The sequence below is a fragment of the Aspergillus pseudoviridinutans genome (genome assembly GCF_018340605.1).
Source record: "Aspergillus pseudoviridinutans IFM 55266 DNA, scaffold_5, whole genome shotgun sequence".
Classification (NCBI taxonomy): domain Eukaryota; kingdom Fungi; phylum Ascomycota; class Eurotiomycetes; order Eurotiales; family Aspergillaceae; genus Aspergillus; species Aspergillus pseudoviridinutans.
Genome location: NW_025091285.1, coordinates 784,803 through 807,833, shown reverse-complemented (window position 1 = coordinate 807,833; position 23,031 = coordinate 784,803). Strand labels below are relative to the sequence as shown.

The window sequence follows — 23,031 nt, the reverse complement described above, 5'->3', positions numbered from 1 at the left end:
GCAAGCTTTCCTTAGTTTAATATTTACTCTGTAGCTTGTTTTCTTTTTACCTACGTTGTGTTCTAATGATGGTCCGTCATTGCCAAGAAAATAGGTATACTTCTGTAAACTACTCGACATGGATACCTACGCACCTTAGGCGTGTGACGCTACTGCATATATGACTCGTGATTGATTCTCGAGGTAGGTGTAGATGTTAGATGTTATAGATGTATATTTATCTATTGTTTATTATTGTCATTCTGCCACTGGTCTAGATGGTAGAAATGTTCAGTGCATTCTATAAATGTCCTTAATCTGCAGGTATTACGGAGTAGTACTATGACTATCAGGTTTGTACATTAGAGGATCTGAGAGATTGGCATCTGACTGTGTCCTTAGATACAATACCTTGCGCATGGACAGGGATAGCCCATCCTTTTCTATAAAAAAAGCATAGCGTCGCAATGGCGAAGAGTTTCAGGCTTAGCAGATATTCAGGTATCATCGTTCTTCTGCCTCAGCTGAAAAACCCCGGCATTGGCAGGTGTACTGGGCACGAACAAGAGTTGAAAGTTGACGGTGAAGTTGATATGGACTATCTAAGCTGGGCTATCAAGCGACTGACTGTTCTCTTCGCCCGAGCGTACACTACCACGGTACAAATGCATCGCCGATAATTTTCAATCTCGGCAATCGGGTGATCCCCTATGTAATGGACGGCAGGTTGCAGGCTCGACGCTATCCGATGGAGAGACATTCGTGTCCACGGACATATTGGCAAGACCATTCCAACACTGATTGGAAGTTGAACGGATAGAAGACAAAGGTCACCAGAAGCCTAGCCTCTGCCGTCTATTTCCCTGCGTTGGAAGGTGATCAAAAGATGGCATTAGCAAGAACGATGAAATGGTTGTCGACACATGTGAAAAATAGCCAGCAATTCTGGCGAGCGAAGGACAGGCCCTCATAACTGCAAAATAAAATTATTGCGTTATTGATGGAACTTCTTCCGGCCCTTGTCATTAGTGAGAAAGGCATTCAAACCAGGACGTCAAGGCCGAATATATGGATTTTCCTATGTCGAACCCATCTCCCATCGAACCCACCTGATGTGTAGTAATTGATCGAGCCCGCAGGAGAAGGCTCAGTCATAAATACATCCTATTTGTATGTTCTCCGTTAGGAATGTCAAATTGTATGCTAATACAGGCTCATCACTGAGAAGAAATCCAGTCTCATGCGAGCCAGAATCGTAGAGGGCCTGGCATCGGTGTTGCAGTCAACAGATCCCTTTCTCTGCACATAATATCTTCCAACTTGTCTAGAACAATTGACCTGGAAAATTGTTTCCTACACCTTTCGAGCGAGCAATTTGTGACGGAGACAATATCCGTACTGAAGCCTAATCCGCAACAACTTCTTGAGTGTATTTACTCCAATTGCCTAGGCAACTGGAGAGAGTCAACAAATCTGAACGAATTTCGAGATGTTTCGGCACTCCGGCTCCCCCGCAAGAAGATGCTTATAAGTTGGCTTCTGGGCCAGTAGGCTGGCTACCTTCAAGAACGGCAACAAAAGGCTAAACCCACCACGACGCTGTAGGCGGCGACGCGGAGCTCAAGGGCATTCTAGCATCTGAACCCCTGAAGACAGTACCTAGAATGGTGGATGGGCAATTGAGGCCTCGGCAATGCCTGCTTGGGAGAAGACTGAAAATGCCTTTCAAATCACTGAAGGATAGAAGATCACGAGCCTGTGTATGCCTACACCACGAGAGCAACAGGGAAGGTTTTCGCAGCGCGCCCTCCCCAATCTTTCCTTCTCCTCTTTTTCTTTCAGTTCCACTCTGCTGCTTTTTCGGCGCACATCATCCTTTGCACAAATATAAACAGAGAAATGTGTATTACTCATCCATTGTGGTTCCTGAGCCAAATAAAAGAGCTTGTCCTGGTTCTAGTCTTCCTCACTGGTTGCTTCAATATTCTTCTTCATTGAATATTTGCTTTCAGGTTCCGTGCTGTGGTCTGTTTCGTTGCTATCGTCCCCGTTCGGCTTTTTATTGGCCTGAGGATAGTCTGGCCGCGGCACAAACTCCCCGCTCTCTTTAAGCGCCATTTCAATATCTGGTAATAATGTTACAAGAGCAGAGAATTGATCGATAGGTAAAGAAATGCCCTACAGTGCAAGTCAGTTGAGGTGGGACAGCGCCTCCTGGTAATCTCATTTTACCTTCTTCCCCGGGAGCTCTTGCCCGTCCTTCTCGTAATACTCTCTAATGTTGACGAGCGTCTTCCCTCGAAAGGAGGAGATAGTGATACGACGCATTTTAGAAAGCTCCCAGAATTTGTCTCCATTTGCGTCAACTTTCCAGCTCACTGCTTTATGCATGTTGTGAGTCGACGATGCAGAAACACTCATTGATACTTCGGTTTTTGCTTTCTTCTGCTGGAAGTTTTCATTGTTGTTGCAATCATCACTGACACTTGACACGCGCTTCCTGGACCCAGAAGGCATCCCCAAGATCTGCTCGTGGGATAACTGAGAAAGAATCGTGATGGATACTGCAGTAGTATGAATAGAGACCACTACAATTCAATTGTTTTCACAGTGGTTCGAAAAGCGTAACTAGTGATTCTCTAGGTAAGAAGATTCAATCAATGGACGCGTGAACGTTAGACGCGTCATATCATTTGAGACAATGGAGTAGCCAAGAACTAAGTGGGTCGTGGACTCCCAGCTGGGCTTAACCCCTTGAACTCTAAAACTATGAGGTCCACTTACAGTATACATAACGTTAAAACTTGTAGTTCTACTAAGTCTACGTCTTGTAGATAAACTCAGATGGTAGACCTATTACCCTACTATGAAAACACGTAGAGGTATCTTTCCAACTTCCGCAAGCAAATATTAACGGTATCTAGTAATGTATATGTTCAGAGCTTTAAGGGACAAGTATCAAGGGATTTAGGCCATTTTTCTACTTCAGGTATGCAGTGTGTAGCCATATACCATCTGAAGAAAGACAAGTGAACCCCTAGCTGATATTCAAAATATTGATAACGGATCATATGCTCCTCCTTACAACATTTTGGTTGGGTAAAGCTGTGTAGCTTTTGATATAAGAGTGCCAACAGGTGACGCAAAGTTTGAACGCTCGAATCTAAATATGCGAAACGCCATATAAGTTCATATTCACCTATTCAAACTTCATCTTAATGAAAATTCCTAGGCAGCGTCTTCCAGGAATCATCTGGCTGAAAGGGGCGGAAATAATCATCAGGCTCATTGAAAATCACATCATTCTCCGACGGATCAGAAAGTCAGAGCTCTCAAAGCTTGCAAAAGAATAGAGTATACAAAACCGCGCGCAATCATTTCGACCTGTAGGCAATCAAAGACCCTCTCGAGTGATTCACGACTAGCAGCGGACCCCATGACACTTGTAAGCGCCTGCGGCAGCCCCTTAAGGACGAGTGTTCTTCTTGCAGTTTCCCTCATACGCTCCTTTTCCGCGCTACTGGGCGACTGAGGCCAAGACTCTAGTTCCTCCTTCGTCGGCAGGACATTCTCGCGGAGCTTGGTCAGATAGAATGCGATTGATGCATCCGAGGTATTAGCATCAATCATGGACTCCTGCAAGAGAGAGCGAATCGTCTCTAGACTTGGGCTTCCAGGGCGTAAAATATATGACTTCGCCGCGTTGAGAAGTGTTCTCCTGATGTTCCATGCAGATGACAATGAGTATAGTTCATTGATAACCGCAAACAAGAGCTCCACAGCTATTTGTGTCTCCTCCTGGGAGATAGGGCTTTCTTGACGCCGCATAGTAGTTTGACCAACTGACGCTTTCTGCTCTTCTTTCGGTCTTATGCGGGAACCAATGTTATCTCCACCGTCAGAGTCAGACAACGGCTCCTGAAGATGATGACTCTCGAGTCTTGAATCGCAAGGTGCAAGATCTCGGGACCTTGGTATAGTAGAGTTAACAACTTCTCCGCTTCCAGGGCTGAGAGGGACTTCTTGGGAACTTGAAGTCTCGGGGGTAGGGACAACAGCTAAAGGATAACACTCTGTCTTATGGTTCTCGCTAACAGGTCTCTTCGGCGCGATTACACTGTCAGAGACTATACTCTCGTAGTTCATTTGTGAGATGGACCGAGTTGATAGAGAACGGCCATGGTTCCCTTGATCTCCTTTGGAGCTTAATGATGTTTTTTTGCCGTTTGTTCCTCCAAACACCCCGGTGACACCACCAATGACGGCTTTACCACCTTCAGTAACGCCCTTTGGTGCGTTAGTCAGAACGCCTAGCATACCTTTGCCCATGTTTTCGAGCGCCACCGAGGTGGGAAACGGAAACCCAGATTTAGCCGAGGCATCGCTGGCACCAGCATCGAGGCGCTCATCCTTCTCCAAAAACCGTTTCATTCTCTCGCAATCTGCAAGCGCTTCATACCGAAGGGCATCCTTAAGGTATCTCTCCAGATTACGCACTAGGGCCCCCTTTGTCTGCCCCTTCCAGGGTGGCAAGACAGGGTGGCCTTCCGTGAAATCCTGTATTTTATTAAGCCTCGCTATCGTTCCAAGGGTGCCGTGTAATGATTCAAAATCTGCATAATTTCTGAAAATCATCCACCCAGTGCGACGTGTGGCTGCTGGCTCGATTTGGATCAGATAACTCGATGTAGGCTTTGACCGAATTGATGCTGTCTCACTAGCTTCAGAAAGCTCMTCTATTGAAACGGAAGCGTAATGAAGAGCCGTGACAGGTGAAATCTTAGATGGAGAATCCGATAAATGCGAGACTGGCGGTGACATGCATGGGTCTGGAGGTTGGACTGGAGGATAATGTTCCGTGGACACTATCTCTGTCAGATCACAATCATTTCGAATCTGTGCGGCGTCTTTGGCCTTCAGTGTATGAATTGTTGCCTCTTTGTCTTGAGACCCGACAAGCGACTGGCGCGGCAACATAGTTGACTGGGAATTTGAGGACTGCACAGCTTCAGGGGAAGAGAGACAAGCGGTCCGAATCTGCAAGTCCTGTGTCTGAACCGTAGCGCTTTCTGGTTGACAGATCGGAACCTCAACAACCTTGGTCGTAGGAAGAATTCCATAACTATCAGATTGTAGGGCAGGTTTCTCCTCAGTATCTGACTTGCTAAACGGAACTGTTGTAGACTTGTTCTCGTCGTGAGCGCCTTCGACCGCGACCACTTGTTCCTTGGCCCCCTCGACCCCMGCATCAATGGCGTTCAATAACTCCGATTCACCTTCTTTTAGAAGATGAATGATCCAGCCATTGATCGTCTCCGATCGAGAAAGATTGGAGATTGCCGACTCTAATACTACACCGGCTAGAATCTCGCGAAGGAATTCCCTCAGCACCGAGCATGCGTACGCTCCTGGTTCCAAAAAGCTGGATAGGATGTCATCTGCTACCATTCTTAATTTCAATCGCTGCTGCTGCTCCGACAAAATGCTCGCTAAACTGCTTTCGGGATGTAAACTCAGGTACCGTTTGACTGCATCTTCCGGCGTTAAATGGCCCTCGGCTTGGTGGAACGCCGCTGACAATTCATTCAAGAGCACGATAACCATAGAGGAAGAATTTGTGAGAAACTCCAAGAATGCATCTGCCGGCCGTTTGCGAGATAGGTGAGAGGACAGAGAAATAATAAAGTCTCTCAACAATTTCCGGCACGAGAGAGGGAACATTTGCTCTGCTGGCAATATGGGTTCATACCAGTGACTTGTATTCTGTCAGAACGTGCGGAGACATATGCGATGCAAACATACGTTACATAGTCCTTTATCACAGCATTGGTCAATGACCGCAATGCTGCCGCTGTCTTGGGCGGAAAACCAGAGAAATCTAGCTCAGGCTCAGACATCTGCTCAGCAGCTTTCGCAATATTTCCGCCGTTGTTTGATTTTGGTTCTGAAAGTTTGCGACTCGATAACTCCAGCAATCGGTTCGCTATATTCAGAGAAAGCTCCTTTCTCCTATAGACAGTGTAAGTCCCCGTTGAATCCCCCCTAAGGCCAGTATCGGCTGCCTCCCATGATGCATGCAGAGCAACACCGGCCACCAGCCCAATCAAAAGCAGTCCAATCCTGCCTAGGAGAATATATGTTACTATCGCCAAGGACACAACAAACCAGGTCAAAGTTGAATTATCGGACGATGAGAGGAAATGTAGCATGTAATCAACTGGCCCCTTTGATGGGGTAATGGTAGGTATCAAATCACTTGGTCGATTAAAATCTTCATGACGCGAGGTCACAAGACAGTCAGTGGCATCCTGGGCATCAGAGCAAGTCTCGCTCAAGGGAGACGGAAGAGGCCTGTCAATGGAATCATCCATAATGACTTTCCTCGGGTGAAAGTGGCATTAGCCACGTTTGAGACAGGTCTAATTAACGACTTGGGGGTTGTAGAAACGATCAGTTGAAACAAGCTAGGGTCTTTATGATTGGTATAGTCTAAAAGCTGGGCCAATTCCTTGGAGCCAGAGACTTCATTTCCACCCATCGCGTTTATATACAGAGCTTCTCCAGTACGAGCTCTAAATACTCGGTACATAACGATACCTTCCCATTTTTGGTCCTAGATAGTGATTATATAATATGTCACGCATTCCTAAAGCCTTTATGATAAGGTAATATCATGTGAGACCATCGGAACAAATGAGATGATGCTGACTAATTATCATCATGTGTCTTCCCATAGGTATCAGATTTGTACTTGTTCATTGGTTCATTGTTCAGGAGTTTCGATTTGGATGCGACCAGGAGGTGGAATTAATTAGAATCCTATAGCTTAACGGACTAGACAAGTTTATGTGCCCATTCTTTATTGCCTCACCTCAGGATGAGACGGTGAGGTATCTAAAGCTATCGAGAATGGGTCTATAATCTCCGCTATCCGAGTGAATCCAGCATTCAAAGAACATGTAATCATGCCAGATGCAAAGAAGATGGCGGGCTTGTATAAGTACTCGACGCATAACCATTTAGGTATTGTGTTATGTTTCCCCAATGCGCAAGACATTGTCGGCGAGTTATGGATAATCAAGAGAGTTGTCCTCAAGTGGTTTTGAGATATTTCGTATGTGAACCTTTGGCCACGATAGTCATCTTCCCCGCCTCAGATTTTTTGGAGATAACTACCGTTGTGAAAGCAAGCGTTTTCCCGACTTTATCCGCACAGCCTTCAATCTCAACCCAATCCCCTGTCGTGGCCGTTGACAGGTAATTCACATGGATGTCGGTGCTCACACCTGTAGAGTCATGGCCACAGGACGCGATGGCAAGCCCACCAGCCCAATCAGTAACACATGCAGAAAAGGCACCGTGCAGGGTGTTTTTAGAATTCAGATGATGAGGAGCGACACGAAGGCGAGCATTAACTTTCCCCTTTTGCGCGCTATAGATTTCAACATCGTTGAGAAGGAACGCGTATATTGGGCTGTTAACACGGATACGGTCCCAGACATTCAAGACCTGATGGAGCTCAGTGTTCATAATGGATGTGGTCTGTTAGTTGTCCTGACTGCGGCATTGATAGGGGGGAAAATCATCCAAAAAGCGTCGGGCGATAGATAACTGTGAGAATATTTTTTCATGGCTGTCGACGAGTGGGTTGATTCGAAGTTATGTTTATGCGTTAGGGTTATCACCTAGCGCATGCCTAACAAGGTAAAGTCTGCAATGTACTTAGGGGAAGATTACTCTTAGCTAAAAGCCTAAGTAATCGTCTGGAACGAGTTGCACGAAACCAACCCGATTTATTTCTGGTTCGATCTTACTCAAACTCGTATCCTTTCAGTAGATCCATGACTGATTAGAAGTTCGTTTCGTCTGTTCATCAGCAGAAACAATACTTCCACAAGCCTGTGACGGGACTCGGAACAACGCTTTGATGTAAGACACTTGTCGCTCTTGATTCTTCATCAAAATAGAACACCCGACACAATGTGATTTTGATAGTAAACCTTGAATCTCTCAAATGCACGGCATATTCTACATGCTGCGCAGCATCATCCTGGAGCCATCATAGGGGCAGTACCATTGCGATTATTGTGCACGACATCACCAATCCTTTTTAGGATCCATCTATTCCACGTATACCGCTGAAAATCTTGACTGCAATCGTTCCGGACCAACTTAGACAAGCAAACCCTCCCGCACAAAGGCTTCGGTGTCGCCAGTGTAAGGCAACCTATTCTCACCTCCAAGTGGTACAAAATATAAGCAAGGCTGGTTTACCGCTTAGTCCAGGCTTTGCTTGAGATCGGAAGCAGATCGAGCGTAAATATAGCGAGACGAGATCTCCACCAAATTCGAACAGGGGAAATATCAGTAGTTGACCCTCCGATGTCGACCGTTTCTTGACAGCATTTGGGAAAGCATAAAGTGGTTGACATCCTCGTCAGCCCAGTATGTCAAATGGCTGGCAATGCTTGCAATCAGAGATATATCGAATGCACCCCTATTGAAATGTATTAGCATCCTGGGGGTGTGCTCGAGGATTTCAGACAAGAACGTTACGATTCTCGATAGCTGGAGCAAAAAAGAAATAACTTACTCCTGGATGCTATAGTCAACTCGTCCATTAGTATTGAGTGCCCTCATTTTAGCATCTTCCATCTTCAACCTCCTTAGGTCCTCGCTCTCTTGACCGACGGCGGACTCACTGGCCGCGGAATGTAAAATGCCATTGTGCTGACTAGTCTTGGTTCTGTTGGTCGCTTCGTAGAGTGTTTCTAAGTTCGAGTCAATCAGTGTACGGTATCTATCGCCAGACCCTTCTTGACCGTCAACGCCCGAGCCAGCGCGAGAGGAACCACCCTCTCCAAGAGAAGAGTTAGGCAGTGATCCTCGAGACATTTGAGTCTCGGTAGCAATCACTGTGGGTTGTAGTGAAGTTTCCTCCGAACCAAGACCGAGGCTGCGGTTAAGCAGACTGCTTGCGACCCCAGTTGCGAAATTGGTCCATAAGGTTCCCACACTCTGGCCAACACGACTGCCAATCATGGAAAGGCTTTGCCCAGAAGCTGCCCATAGGCTCTTCTTTACCGATGGCAAGGGCTGCGGTTTGAGCGACGACATTGCTGGCGAGATTAGCGGCTCAATTCGATAACTAACGGGATCAGAAGGGTGAAATATGTTGTACAGTTGCCGACACTTCGGTGATGACACGATAGTCGGCCCTTCACCTGACGCGGTGCTCGCCTGAGCTGAAGCGCCATGGCCCTCGAAGGAAGAAGACGTTGGGCTCCGATGATCACACTCCTTCTTAGAGCTCTTGGTGTTTGCTCCGTCGACCATAGATCGCCCAGCAATGGTGTTTCCTTTGATCATTTGGAAGAGGGCAATTGGAGACCCCAAGCAGAATAATTCTTCGCAATCAAAGTCGAGCAAAATGTCCCGAGAACCGTTTCGGGCCATCCTCCTCTCTCCGGACTTGGGACTCTGTTCGAGACAGGGAGTCGACGGTTGGTGGCATAGGATATCGAACAGGATCGCGCTACCAAGTGAATGACCACAGAGGCTCACAGAGCCCTTGAATGTCGGATTTCGCTGCTTGAAGAGTTTCAGAATCCGATTGCACTCCTGCTTAACTATGGTAGAAATGTGTTCACAATAAGCACTTTGATAGAGGAGTACGTCCATTGCCAAATCAGAAATGAGATTCCGGACTGCAGGGACGCTGTCAAGGGTAATATCATTCAATCCGGGATAGGAACTGTCGTCATGACAGTCCGCATCGGCCAAATCAAGTTCTTTACGATTCTGCCTCACTCCTCTGTAGGGAAAATCAAGGAGGTGTCTCCAACAGCTAAATCCAATTAGTTGAAAAGCTCTTTCGAGTGAATTCAGTGCAAGATGGTAGTCATAATCCGCAGTTGAGCACTTGACAGCTGCCGAGGGTGGGTTGACTCACACTGGAAGTACCTGAACGCGGCAGTTTTTTTGACTGTCTGGGGAAGCAGAGTTCAAGGCTTGCAGATCAGGAGAAGCCTTATAGACGCTCTTCATGGTCTTTCGAAGAACATTCACATCGTGAATGAAGTTGATGCTTTCCAGCCGCAACCCAAGTCGTTGACCTATCCCATGTGTGACAAGGACCAAATGGTCAATCTGCCGCTCTCTGTCCTCTTCATCTGCTTCCCTGGAGTCTTCCATTTCTTTCTCTTCCTGCTTCCGCGCTTGCTCCTCCAGCTCAGCTGTATTTTGAGGTTCACCAGCAAGGGACGACATCTGCCGTTCCAGAGTTGACCTCGGATCATCCCGATTGATCACTGTCTTTCTCACATCCTCATTAGGGAGCACGTCTGAAGAATTTTCCGAATCGGACTTGACCTCGTGGTCTGTCGAGGCTGCAGTAGGGGTATCGGAGGAAGGTTTTGTACCAACGCTATGATCGCGACTCTTCACAGCCGACGTTTCCTTCTGTCTTTTAGTTTCGACAAAACCACGCACCACTCTCGTACCCGGTATACCGCCCAATTTCTGGTACACGGTACTGCTCATTCGTGACATGAAATCGTCATTCGCCAACAAAGCTGTAGAAGAATCCTGATATGTCACTATGCAGTTCATGTAAGCACCAAAAAGACGATAGTGTCGAGGCTCGTTCACTCGGACAGAAGTTGCATGTCCAGCCTGATCAGTAAGTGGCCGCGAAGCACGTTGCTCTGGTTCGGGTGTGTATTGCGACCCAGACTTGTTCACATCTGATCTATCTTCATTCTGGGGGCTTGGGTTTGCAACGGTCTGCGGGAGTCTGCTTTGGTCATTTTCCAGGCGCCATGGCTTCAGTTTGAGATATCCTTCCTCAAGCTGGGTGGCCAGGTTTTCTTCGCACGGCTTGAAGGCAGACCCCTCTTGGAAGAACCACGTACCCCGGCGCACTTCATAGGTAGGACCTATCCAGTACGCCGGTGCGAGCTCCCTTCGCTCGATGTCCACGTCAAATAGGTTGTCCTCATTGACAGGCACCGTAAATAAGTCTTTTCTTGTTTCTTGAAGGAATCCACTCTTTCGAGTTTGTTCTTGAGCAATCTCAACGTCCGAGAGCTTTTGGAAAGTGGACTCAATGGCCTGAGAATCTTTCGACGAAAACGGGACAAACTTTTTGGGCGCAGGTAGGGGTTTCGGTTCTTCCTTCTGGTGTTCTGAGAGTGGTGGTTTCCGTTTTGGTGAGTCAACAGCGTAAAACCACCTCACCCTCAGCGGGGGACAATCAGGAGGGTAGTGGCGCAAGCTAAGTCTATGCCTGTTTGTGACTGTATGATCTTCGCCTTGGGATCTAGGAAGAACGTCTGGTCCGTCGGTGTTGAGGGGAGTCTTGGTGTTTCTTGATGCATTCCAGGAAGAGATGGCTCCAAGAAAGGACCCCCTCTGACTTTCCCTGGACATGGAGCCCTGGAGAGCCCGAAAGATGGACGTGCGGGCCAAGGCGATCGTAATGCTACTGAAATCCTTAGTTTGGATGAGAGAATAGAGACGCAGAATGAGATGCCACTAGACGCCCCCGTATCGATGATTAAGAGTGTTAGGGGTCAGGTATTGGTATGGGAGCTTCTCCGGCAAGCCAAACGGCGCAATATAATTAAAATGGCTGCATCAGAAAAAGAGCAGTCACTAAGGTAGGTTATCTTCTTATGTAAGGGACAAACACATGGCGTCTAGCAATGTCTGAAGTGCCAAGATGGCGCCCTGCTGATGGTGTGCGTCTATGAAATCATCGGATCCTCTCAGAAAAGAAATAGATATCCAATGTAGAGAGCCAGGCGAGTATCTAAATGTATGGCCCCCATGCGTGGTAGGATATCAGCAAAGAGCTTCCCTATAGCACACCTGAAAACAATTATGAAGCAGATTATCCGTAGGTAAGGTAACTAACTAGCCTTCAAGGTATCCTAGGTACCGTAGAGGTAAGGTAACCACAGCACTGCATCGATACTGATAAAACGAGAGACCATGGCCACCTCTGAGATCACCAAAGGTTCCCTTTGTATGATTACAACTGTATGGTATCCCTCTGTACCTCTCTACTCCGTACGTATTAGCAGATGCCCACTTCATGCGTCATTGTTTGACTGGTCATGTGATGACGTCGCCAGCATGAAATAGTCATTACCAACGGACAAAAATGCATGATAAGTTTCAGCGAGAGTATCGAACTTTGAAGTGAATCTTAACTTTTTTTGTTCTATCTCGTAGTAATTACTCACCAGTCAATCACTCAGCTGTATCAACTTCCAATGTCATTTGAAGCAGGTCAATGTCGTTGTTGCCTCAAGTAATCCATAAATGTTTCCATAAGCCACAACCCCACCCCGCTTTCTCACATTCCGCTTCCAGTTCCAGGGGTATCCGGAGATTAGGTATCTTTACTCATGGTCACTCGTCTACAGGCTGCCTGAAACCACGCAACGCTCACCTCGACCGCGCTGATTTTTGCGATACTCTCGTGGCTGGGGAAAACTCCATCCGTGCTGCTCTGTCGTCCTGATCGCATTCTCCCACTTTATACGAGAGGTACTCTCATTCTCATTCCGTTGCCGTCTTCACATCCTCCTTGCACTCGTCTCAGGGCCAGATCTATTCCGGTCTTCTTAAGGCTCCATCCACAGGACGAGCATATTGGCTCATCGAGAAGATGAACGTTCTCAAGCTTCAGAGGTTCGTACTTAATACTTTTTGTTTATCATGTGCCTTGCAGTTCTTTTCAACGGAAGACCTTCACACAACGTGTTTTAAGGCTTTCTCACATGGGTCATTTCTAGGAAATATCCACACTTTGACCAAAGTGAAATTTTCTCCCTTCAGGATGCATTCAGGAAATTGGATGTTGACGATAAGGGTTATCTGGACGAGGCTACTGTTATCAAGGCCACCCAGCAGTCCGAACGTCAACCGTACGACGTCGTGCGCCAGGCTTTGAAGGAAGTCGATCTCGATAGCTCTCGCCGAGTCGAGCTCGAAGATTATGTAGATGTTCGTGTTTGTATCTTCACTGCTACCGGGACCATGAGGAGCTAAAAAGTATTCTACAGCTCATTTCAAGACTTCGCTCTACTTCAGCGCAAAATAGAGCAACTGCCGGCCCAAGTGCGGCTCCAGGAATACCCGAGATCGGGACGGGTGTGTCTCGGCACGTCTCCAAAGGCAGTGTAGGAGGACGAATTCACGTTCAGGGCTCTTCCGCGAACGTCACTCATACTATCAATGAAGATGAGAGAACAGAGTTCACCAGACACATCAATGCTGTCCTTGCTGGAGATCCCGATATTGGCCATCTGCTACCATTCCCCACTGACACCTTTGAGATGTTTGATAAATGCAAGGACGGATTGGTCCTAGCAAAACTTATCAACGACAGCGTCCCAGATACCATTGATGAGCGTGTCCTGAATAAGCCTGGGAGAAAGATCAAGGAACTAAATGCATTCCATATGACTGAAAATAATAACATTGTGATCAATTCGGCCAAGGGAATCGGCTGCTCTGTTGTTAACATCGGAAGCGGCGACATCATAGAAGTCCGCGAGCACCTGATCTTGGGTTTGATTTGGCAAATTATCAGGCGAGGCCTTTTGGGCAAGATCGACATCAAGCTTCATCCCGAACTCTATCGGCTTCTGGAGGACGACGAAACGCTGGACCAGTTCTTGCGCCTCCCTCCGGAGCAAATCTTGTTGCGTTGGTTCAACTACCATCTGAAGAATGCAAAGTGGGACAAGAGGTGAGTTTCGCCGCTTGCAATATAGCAATTTACTGTGAAACACTGCAGCTCGCTTACCTGTTCCAGGGTGACGAATTTTTCCTCCGATGTCAAAAACGGTGAAAACTACGCTGTCCTCTTGAATCAGCTGGCTCCTAATCTGTGTTCGAGAGCTCCGCTTGAGACTCGGGATTTGCTTGAGCGAGCAGAGCAAGTTCTGGCAAATGCAGAAAAATTAAACTGTCGGAAATTCCTAACTCCCTCGTCTCTTGTTGCTGGGAACCCCAAACTTAACCTTGCATTTGTTGCCAATCTGTTCAACACGATTCCTGGTCTCGACCCAATAACTGAGGAGGAAAAACTCGAGGTCGAGGATTTTGACGCAGAAGGAGAAAGAGAAGCTAGAGTGTTCACCTTGTGGTTGAATTCGCTCGATGTCCAGCCCCCCGTCAACTCGTTGTTCGATGATCTTCGAGACGGTACCATCCTACTTCAAGCCTACGACAAAGTGATCCCTGGCAGTGTCAACTGGAGACATGTCAACAAACCACCTAGTTCAGGTGGCGAGATGATGCGATTCAAGGCTGTGGAAAACACAAACTATGCAATCGAACTGGGAAAGCACATCGGGTTCTCCCTTGTAGGAGTACAGGGTGCGGACATAACCGACGGACAACGTACACTTACGCTGGGACTAGTTTGGCAACTGATGCGGAGAGATATTACAAACACCTTGTCTAGCCTCGCGCAGCGGATGGGCAAGCGTGAGATCACTGATGCCGAAATGATCCGGTGGGCAAACGACATGTCCCGTAAAGGAGGCAGAACTTCGTCAATACGCAGCTTTAAGGATCAAACCATTGGCACGGGACTTTTCCTTCTTGATGTTCTGAACGGAATGAAGAGTAGCTATGTTGACTACGACCTCGTCACGCCCGGCCGATCAGACGAGGAAGCGTACGCCAATGCCAAATTGAGCATTAGCATAGCAAGAAAGCTAGGCGCAACTATCTGGTTGGTTCCTGAGGATATTTGTCAAGTTCGGTCTCGCTTGGTCACTACATTTATTGGTAAGTCAGGTTCTGCTCCACACAGATCATGCCTACTAACTCATCCAAATAGGTTCTCTGATGGCCACATACGAAAAGATGCAGTGATCAGCTTGGTACAATTTTGTTGCAGTCGAACATAGCATGAAACATGTCCTATCCGTGGTTCGCTAGAAACTCAGATATTTCAGGCCACCTTTATCATGTACTTCATAATGTAACTGCGTTGAGATGCAATTGTTACCTTAGCTGTACGTCTACATGGATTATGATATTAGATGCGAAATAAGCTCTTCAAGCCATGTTAAGTAGTGATGGTTCTTTTATAAAGGTTGTCTCATCTGAGAGCAACGTAGGGAATATGCATATCTTAAGGGCCTACATTGCGAACATGAATCTTACTAGTGAATAAGGAGGCCTATTTAGTAAGGTAGACTAGAGTTACTTTAGGCATTACCAAGGTAAATATTATAGCCAAATGATGGATATTCACAAGTAAATAGTTATCAATCCAAGGCTAATATTAACATTTAAAGCATGAACGACCCAGAACTAACTACCTATCCAGTGATTATTCATGCCTGGCTAGAAAGCAGTTACATGTATTCACTAGGGTAATTAAGTAATATGTAAAAGAATTGATCTCCTAGACAAACCCCCAGTAAGGAGGGCATTGGAAGATGTTCGTAGAGTGAGAGGGCTATAGCCAAGACATACCACTCAACCTTACTGATAAACCACTTCTCTGATGTAAATGGCAAGACCAAGCATCATGTATTCAGTATGAATCCTGAGTATTCTAATTCCCATACTAAATAGCAACATGGGATACCTATGCAATAGGCTCTTAAAGTGTTAGATTTCCACCAGCACTAACCACGCAGCTAATTAGACTGTACTATTGCGCATTCAATTACTTCTCTATGAGCTGTGCTTACTCTGCTACCAACTGTACCTATAACTATAGTCACCTTTTGATGTTCCCTACTCGGATAATCTGTGTGATTCATAGTGCAACAAGTACATGGAGTAGAAAGAGCTATTACATCATGTAATGCCCATCGTCATGTCCTAGGCCCTAGGGTTTAACTCTTGTACAGTTGAGGCAGTTACAGGCTTCTCCTACGAATATTCAAAGCAGGGGGTGCATCTCTAAAGTAGAGAAGTGTGTCACTACGATAAGGGGGTTTCGTCTCATTGCGACCCTCAGGAGATATCTGGCTCCACTGGAAAAGTTATAATGCGTACGGTGGTAGCGTTTTCGACCACTCTGACGGGGAAACGGGTTCCTGCCAAATCAGCCTTGAACTTTCATGAGCCTTGAAATCATGTATCGGATAGCCAATGATTCATTAGGAACAATGACAAGAACAAGCAGGAATTAAGCGCATTGACCGATGATCGAGTCATGGCCGGGTTGACGAACCTCAAGCCTCACTCTCATATCTTTGTGTAAAAATGGAGGAACCGTGAGTACGTGGCGCCTTCGGCATGAGCTCGAGATGTCAGTTCTCATGCTACGGACACTAAGAACGACCAGTATGGAGCAATGTGGATGATCAAACATCGAGCACGTCAAACATCCATTTTATGATACACTGTTTCCATACAGGAATTGATACTTACGACTACTTCTACTGGACTATGACATCATGAGTCGGTAGCCGAAACGACAGATCGACGGAAAGGATCTCGCGAAGCTTAGCCGTTCGTGATGGATGGTGAAAGGATATGGATGGTGAAAGGATATGGACGGTGAAAGGATGGCAATCGTTCTCTTATTAGAATGCGATCAAGACGGACGATGAACGCGGATATCGGGGACACACGTAGGGACGACTAAATTGGCGCAAGTAGAATTAACGATCGCTCGACGTCCGGTCGGAAATGATTCGAGCTGCTGACCACAATAAATACCAATGGATGAACAAGCGAAGACAAGCCATGATCCGAAATAGGAGGGGAGGTAAGTGAAAGTGACAAAAATCAGAGATGGGGATGGGGAAGAGCAGAGAGCACACAGAGAGCAAAGCAACCATGAACGACCATCCGTCCATTTCTTCCCTTTCCCTCACATCGTCTGGTTGTTTTTGCTTCCAAAAATCTCCACATAGTTCTTCCCTTCTGGTTCTCTCTTGTTCACGAAGAGAATGTGACTGGGGAATGAGCAACGAAAAAAGAGAAAGAACAAAGGTATAAAGAGGTGAGAGCAAAGACATGCGAAAGTAAAGAGAACGTAGGAAAAGAAAGTTACCCAGTGAACCGGTGTCTATTACCATTCCCGGATCGGAAATCTGATTCAAACTAGTGTCGCCACGCCCTCGATAACCGTACCTCGAACGAAACATTAATGCTGTCGCGGTTCTTCCTTGTCTCTAATCCGTGATCGCAAGCTGACCAATAGCTATGCCATGAGCGCCGAAGGGTTAACCTACTCGGCAGTATCTAGCTCGTCATGAGCCGAAGTTAGAGGATCCAGKGGTGCTGCCAGAGTTAGCTGCAGTACTCATCTCTGTCAACTGATGGATTGAAAGCAATGTACCTTTCCTGTCTTCACCGTTCGGGCCATTCTCGCGATCGTCTTCACGGCGCTCTCTCTCATCGTCGCGACGTTCTCTGTCTTCCTTGACGTCACGGTCCCTTTCATCAGGGCTTCGCGAACGGTCACGAGAGCGTTCTCGGTCCCTATCGCGACGGTCATAGTCTCGATCACGACGGTCATAGTCTCGGTCGCGACGGTCATAGTCCCGGTCATGTCTGTCATAGTCTCTCTCATATCTTTCATCCCTGCGAGGGGAATAATCACCTCGACTACGGCGAGGAGATGGAGAGCGACCTCGACGAGGGGGAGTACGATCACGGCGTCGGTCACGACCGGATTCAAAGCGCCAGGAGGCAGACGGAGGAGTACGCGCCCACTAAGGGCAAATTAGTCTGAAGGAAAAATGGCAGAAATCGAGGAAACGTACCTCTATCTTGAGCAGATCATCGCGGCCAATCCGCTTATTGTGCATCTCGTGATATGCATCGTCCGCATCACGGCGGCTCTCGTACTCGACGAAAGCAAAACTAGCCTCGTCAGAACCATGGATAAGTATGAAAATCGAGGATAACGTACAGTCTGCTAGACGGAGTACGCGGTGCTGGGATGTCGCACCGAACGAGGCGTCCATATCTGTAAAAGTATTAGCTCCGGATGCGTCATGTAATAACAAACAAGGCAAATTGGGGGCAGGGGAAAGAGCATGAAGCGCAGTGTTTGTCTAGTCAGCAGGGAGTTGAAGGGGGGGAAGTAGCAATGACGAATCGTAAATGAGGAAAAGCCGCTTTTTCTACTCTCAAGATGTGTAGAAGCCTGAGTCCAAAGGCGTCGAACGTCACTGAACGAAGCGCGAAGGTGGGTACGGAGATCGCAAGTTTCTCAGTGTAGCAATCGACGAGCGACACATACCGTTCGAATTCGTATGCGAGATCGCGAGCCCGAGTTCCGTGCCCGAAACCAGTGACATACAGGGTGGTGCCTGCGCGAGACATTTTTTGAGAACGTTGAATGAAGATATTCTTTATAGAGCCCCAGTTGCTCAAGTCTGAGCTAGCTAGATTCACGTTGGGAAGATTCGTGGAAAAGAAGGCTGACCAAGGAGAAATGCAAGAAAGCGATGGTAGTTGAAAGTTGTAGTGAGGGAAGTACAAGATGAAAAAGGAACTACGGCGAGGTGGATGTACCACAAGCGAACACGCCATACCTATGGACTACTTAATGGACTACACCCACAGATGGCATTCATTTTAAGGAAAATTTCAAGTCCCTATATCTCAAGTGAAAGACACAATCCGAACTTCTCATATTTAGAAGTATATAAGTATAAACTTTGGTCCGGACTATACTCTGATCATGCAACAACTTTGCGACTCTTGAGCTCTGCGACGGCTAAATAACCCAGAACAAGTATCTGACATGCCGTAAGAAGTAGACTACAGGTACAACTGCCAATTGGCGATGGCGATGGTAAACCTGGACCGGCCACTTAGGTCCGGCTGGCACCATCTGAACGGATATCAAGAGTGATCAACAGTTGTCCCAGGTCTCTGTGGTCGTAGATCAAGTCCGACACTCCGCGAGAGGGCTGGAATACGGAGTAGCTCTCGTAGAAGTCGATCGAAAGTCTTGTTTATCCTATGATGTAAATTTCCGGTATGTTGGTAGCCTTAGGCCACAATTACAGTAATTACCCACAGGACCGTTTTGATAATAGGTCGACACGGCATGCACCCCATATAAGGAGAGGTAAACCTAAAGATAATCAAGATGTCTTACTTTTTGTGTGGGTTCTATTATATCTAGTAGTTGTGCATGGGGTATTCAAATGATCTGAGCCTTTTTGAGGTCTGTATCAACAGGTCTACGGAGAAAACATCTATCTCACTAGTGGGAACGAGGGCGTGTGTTTTCGTTGATTTAACCTTAATATCGGCGCCTACTAATGCCTCAGTACAATTCACATTGGCTTCATTGGGAGTTGACGTTTTATAATTCATTCTTCCATCACGGCAGTCATTTAGTTTGCGTCCTTCTCCGCGGCATTCATGCTGCTTTAGCTAAATGAAAAGCTTGAGGAGACTTGATCAGCCTGCATTCAGGATTTCTTAGCAGCATCTGACTATAATTGCACCTGTGCCCTTTACGACTCTTTTGGACTTCATTCTTTGCCATTTCTTGATATATACATTTCTTTTGGTGTTTGTCGTCCTCTTTAAACGTCGATCGTCCTTTTCGAAAGATAACCCCTCTATTTATAAAGTGCGCCAGGGCTTGGACACGGCGCGTAAAAGTCGAGACACTTCGCTTTTACAACGAGCCATCTGTGGCTACGAACTTGAAAACTGAGCTTTCTGTGATAAAATGAGCTTAGATCGCGACCAACACAGGCGAGATGCTGGCATGGAAACGTCTGGGGAAACCGACTCGTCCGAGCTTGGTCAATTGTCACCCTCAGGTCCAGTCAATGTGAGTTAAAGCGCTGCTATAGCTCCCATACCGCGACTCTTCACCGCTAACATCTGTTTTCAGGCACCACCGCTGAAGAGCACACCGGTTTTGACCAAAACCAAAGAAAGGATATCCGACCCCGTTATCGCAGCATTCATTGCTGGAGGGGTAGCCGGCGCTGTATCGAGGACGATCGTATCACCACTCGAACGCCTCAAAATCTTGCTTCAGATTCAGACTGTGGGCAGAGAGGAATATAAACTATCCATATGGAGGGCTCTCGTGAAGATTGGAAAAGAGGAAGGCTGGCGAGGCTTCATGCGTGGTAACGGCACAAACTGCATTCGCATAATACCTTATTCAGCCGTCCAGTTCGGGAGCTACAACTTCTACAAAAAGGTCGATCTCGGAGACTGATAGCAGGATAAACTGAGTTGTGGCCTAGATGCTGACCTTTATCGTTTTCCAGTTCGCGGAGCCTTTTCCAGATGCTGAGCTGTCGCCAATCCGGCGCTTACTATGTGGAGGAGCTGCTGGCATCACTTCAGTCACCATTACATACCCTCTCGACATCGTCCGAACGCGACTCTCTATTCAGTCCGCATCTTTCGCTGCTCTCGGTCAGAGAAGCACTGCCGAACAACTGCCTGGAATGTTCACAACTATGGTTCTGATTTATAAGAATGAGGGTGGTTTTGTTGCCCTCTATCGCGGTATTGTCCCCACAGTCGCTGGCGTTGCTCCATATGTAAGTGAAATCAGAAGATTGATGAACAAGTGCTTATGAGATTAGGTGGGCCTCAATTTCATGACATATGAGTCTGTTCGCAAGTATTTGACTCCTGAAGGGGATAAGAATCCCAGTCCCTGGCGCAAGCTACTAGCAGGTGCCATCTCAGGGGCTGTAGCTCAGACTTGCACATATCCATTGTAAGTATTCAAGGAGACATTGCTTCTCTATTTTTGATAGTCGCAAATTAATACGGTCATAGTGATGTCTTGCGACGGCGTTTCCAAATAAACACGATGTCGGGAATGGGCTATCGGTATACATCAATTTGGGACGCTGTGAGGGTTATCATCGCGGAGGAAGGCCTGCGCGGGTTTTTCAGAGGAATAGTGCCTAACCTTCTGAAAGTTGCTCCGAGTATGGCTAGCAGTTGGCTCAGCTTTGAGTTGACAAGGGACTTTCTTGTTGGATTTAGCGATGAGAAATAATCATGACTGTTGGCTTCATGGAAGTTGTTAGCTGACAGCCATTCTTGATATTTATAATAATCATAGTAGAGTGGGAAAGTTTCATTAAAAGGTTAGGCAGATGTAACTGGTTTTAGCAGGAATAATACGCTCATGTAGGTATAGCTTGAGTCAGTGGACACTACTGCTTCACCTTGTGGAATATGACGCAGGTAAGGTAGTATGAGTCTTCCTTAAATGATGATATCCATTGACCAGGGATCCCCACCAATTGTATATTGTATATATATTCTTACAACATGGCCAAGCTAGTCTTTACACTCTTGCCATTCTCTTGCTCTGCCCTTGTAAATACATAGGGGGTAGATGAATTTCTTCTTAAAAAAAGTATCTATGGCTCAGCATTATACATTTTGTAAACAGGTACTTAGGAAGCGAGCATATTCCCAAGGTAATTCATCCAGGCCTCTAACTTTGAGTTTACACCTTATTTTACCTCTCTAGTGCATATAGAGACTCTAGTCACACAGTTAATCACAGGGGCACCATTGCTTACCTATAGAGTTAAGTACCATACCAAGCTTTCTATTGCTCTTATACTGCTCTGTATAGATAGCCGAATGCCAAGTTTATTCATATGCTTTAGAATGACTATTGATCCCATGTAGCTTTGGCTCTTAACGTGGTCTAGAAAGGTCCTAGGATCCAATGACATGGGAACAGTTTTAAGGTACCTAGGCACAAAACACACCCTGATACATTCATTTTATGGACTATAGTGTCCAGCCTGGATCAAGAAACCACGGGGGGAAGTATGTAAAAATGTGCACAGTAGAATAATCCTAGGCTAGATGGAAGGTGGTACCTTAGGAAAGGACAGGTCACTCGACAGAAGAAGAACAGTACACTAGTGGAATGCAGGCCTCACAAACAGGAGAATAATAAAAATCTGATTAGAGAGGTATGTCTAGAGGCCTTTAGCAGTCTACTCGGTACTGGACCATAAGGTACCTCTCTAGTCACTGGACAAATAGCACCAATAGACGTGGGACCCACACCTAGTTGTAGGTCACGAGCTCTAAATTCTAGATTTGTACTAGTATAGGGCTCAACCCGCACACACCGTCTATCTGAAAATCGTAGATCAAAAACCTCAACAGATTTACATTGTATACGGGCGCGACAGCAAGCCAACACCCAAGGTGTCCTATTAAAATACAGCAGCCATGGGTATGTATATCCGCTCAAATATCAATATTGAATGCGTTTAATTGTTTCAATTATCAACGTCCACAAAAGACAGGGAGTTGCTAACAGTTGTATCACTTCAGGTATCGACCTGGACCGTCACCATGTGCGCAGCACCCACCGCAAGGCGCCGAAGAGCGAGAACGTCTACCTGCAGGTCCTTGTGAAGCTCTACCGCTTCCTCGCCCGTATGATAAATCTTTGAATTCCTGGCTTATAGAGATGGTCACAATTGGAGACTGATTTGAGTTATCTGTTCTGCTAGGCCGCACGGAGTCCAACTTCAACAAGGTTGTGCTGCGCCGCCTTTTCATGTCGAGAATCAACCGCCCTCCCGTCTCCCTTTCGCGGCTCGTTTCCAATGTCACCGATTCTCACAAGGGCAAGACCATCGTCGTGATTGGAACCGTTACTGATGACAATCGTCTTCTCACCGTTCCCAAACTCTCTGTGGCCGCTTTGCGATTCACTGCTACTGCGAGAGCCAGGATTGAGAAGGCTGGAGGTGAGACTCTGACCTTGGATCAGCTCGCACTTCGCGCACCTACTGGAGCCAACACTCTTCTCCTCCGTGGCCCCAAGAACGCCCGTGAAGCTGTCAAGCACTTCGGCTTCGGACCCCACAGCCACAAGGTGAGACCATACCTCACTATCGTGTGTTAACCCAGTCATACTGATACTTGAATTAGAAACCTTACGTTCGAAGCAAGGGTCGGAAATTCGAGAGAGCTCGCGGACGTAGAAGGTCTCGTGGCTTCAAGGTTTAAGCAGGCATGTCAAGGAGTTTGACGATGTCCCGTGGGTTGAGTTGGTGTTGTCACATAAAC

The 23,031-nt window shown here is 46.8% G+C and overlaps 7 protein-coding genes across 7 annotated transcripts; 2 read left to right on the top strand and 5 right to left on the bottom strand.

Annotated features, from left to right (window-relative positions):
* Positions 1-1,935: 1,935 nt before the first annotated feature.
* Asppvi_007354 (transcriptional coactivator p15/PC4 family protein) lies at positions 1,936-2,370 on the bottom strand (the record flags this gene model as incomplete). Its single annotated transcript, XM_043303241.1, has 2 exons — positions 1,936-2,157; positions 2,212-2,370. 2 exons carry the CDS (start codon positions 2,368-2,370, stop codon positions 1,936-1,938), a joined length of 381 nt encoding a protein of 126 aa, XP_043159176.1.
* Positions 2,371-3,294: 924 nt separating this feature from the next.
* Asppvi_007353 (PX domain protein) lies at positions 3,295-5,583 on the bottom strand (the record flags this gene model as incomplete). Its single annotated transcript, XM_043303240.1, has 1 exon — positions 3,295-5,583. One exon carries the CDS (start codon positions 5,581-5,583, stop codon positions 3,295-3,297), a length of 2,289 nt encoding a protein of 762 aa, XP_043159175.1.
* A 1,488-nt stretch (positions 5,584-7,071) lies between these two features.
* On the bottom strand, positions 7,072-7,509 carry Asppvi_007352 (PaaI family thioesterase; the record flags this gene model as incomplete). Its single annotated transcript, XM_043303239.1, has 1 exon — positions 7,072-7,509. One exon carries the CDS (start codon positions 7,507-7,509, stop codon positions 7,072-7,074), a length of 438 nt encoding a protein of 145 aa, XP_043159174.1.
* A 1,059-nt stretch (positions 7,510-8,568) lies between these two features.
* Asppvi_007351 (S23-interacting protein) lies at positions 8,569-11,409 on the bottom strand (the record flags this gene model as incomplete). The annotated part of the gene is made up of 2 exons (XM_043303238.1): positions 8,569-9,793; positions 9,932-11,409. The coding sequence occupies 2 exons, from the start codon at positions 11,407-11,409 to the stop codon at positions 8,569-8,571; spliced, it is 2,703 nt and encodes a 900-aa protein (XP_043159173.1).
* A 1,246-nt stretch (positions 11,410-12,655) lies between these two features.
* sac6 (fimbrin) lies at positions 12,656-14,877 on the top strand (the record flags this gene model as incomplete). Its single annotated transcript, XM_043303237.1, has 5 exons — positions 12,656-12,678; positions 12,783-12,993; positions 13,053-13,741; positions 13,808-14,790; positions 14,843-14,877. 5 exons carry the CDS (start codon positions 12,656-12,658, stop codon positions 14,875-14,877), a joined length of 1,941 nt encoding a protein of 646 aa, XP_043159172.1.
* Positions 14,878-17,200: 2,323 nt separating this feature from the next.
* Asppvi_007349 (RNA-binding protein) lies at positions 17,201-18,303 on the bottom strand (the record flags this gene model as incomplete). The annotated part of the gene is made up of 5 exons (XM_043303236.1): positions 17,201-17,253; positions 17,312-17,687; positions 17,739-17,838; positions 17,888-17,944; positions 18,221-18,303. The coding sequence occupies 5 exons, from the start codon at positions 18,301-18,303 to the stop codon at positions 17,201-17,203; spliced, it is 669 nt and encodes a 222-aa protein (XP_043159171.1).
* Positions 18,304-19,672: 1,369 nt separating this feature from the next.
* Positions 19,673-22,971, top strand: Asppvi_007348 (putative mitochondrial carrier protein; the record flags this gene model as incomplete). The annotated part of the gene is made up of 8 exons (XM_043303235.1): positions 19,673-19,777; positions 19,841-20,158; positions 20,229-20,507; positions 20,553-20,689; positions 20,752-20,906; positions 22,288-22,392; positions 22,470-22,837; positions 22,894-22,971. The coding sequence occupies 8 exons, from the start codon at positions 19,673-19,675 to the stop codon at positions 22,969-22,971; spliced, it is 1,545 nt and encodes a 514-aa protein (XP_043159170.1).
* Positions 22,972-23,031: the final 60 nt, after the last annotated feature.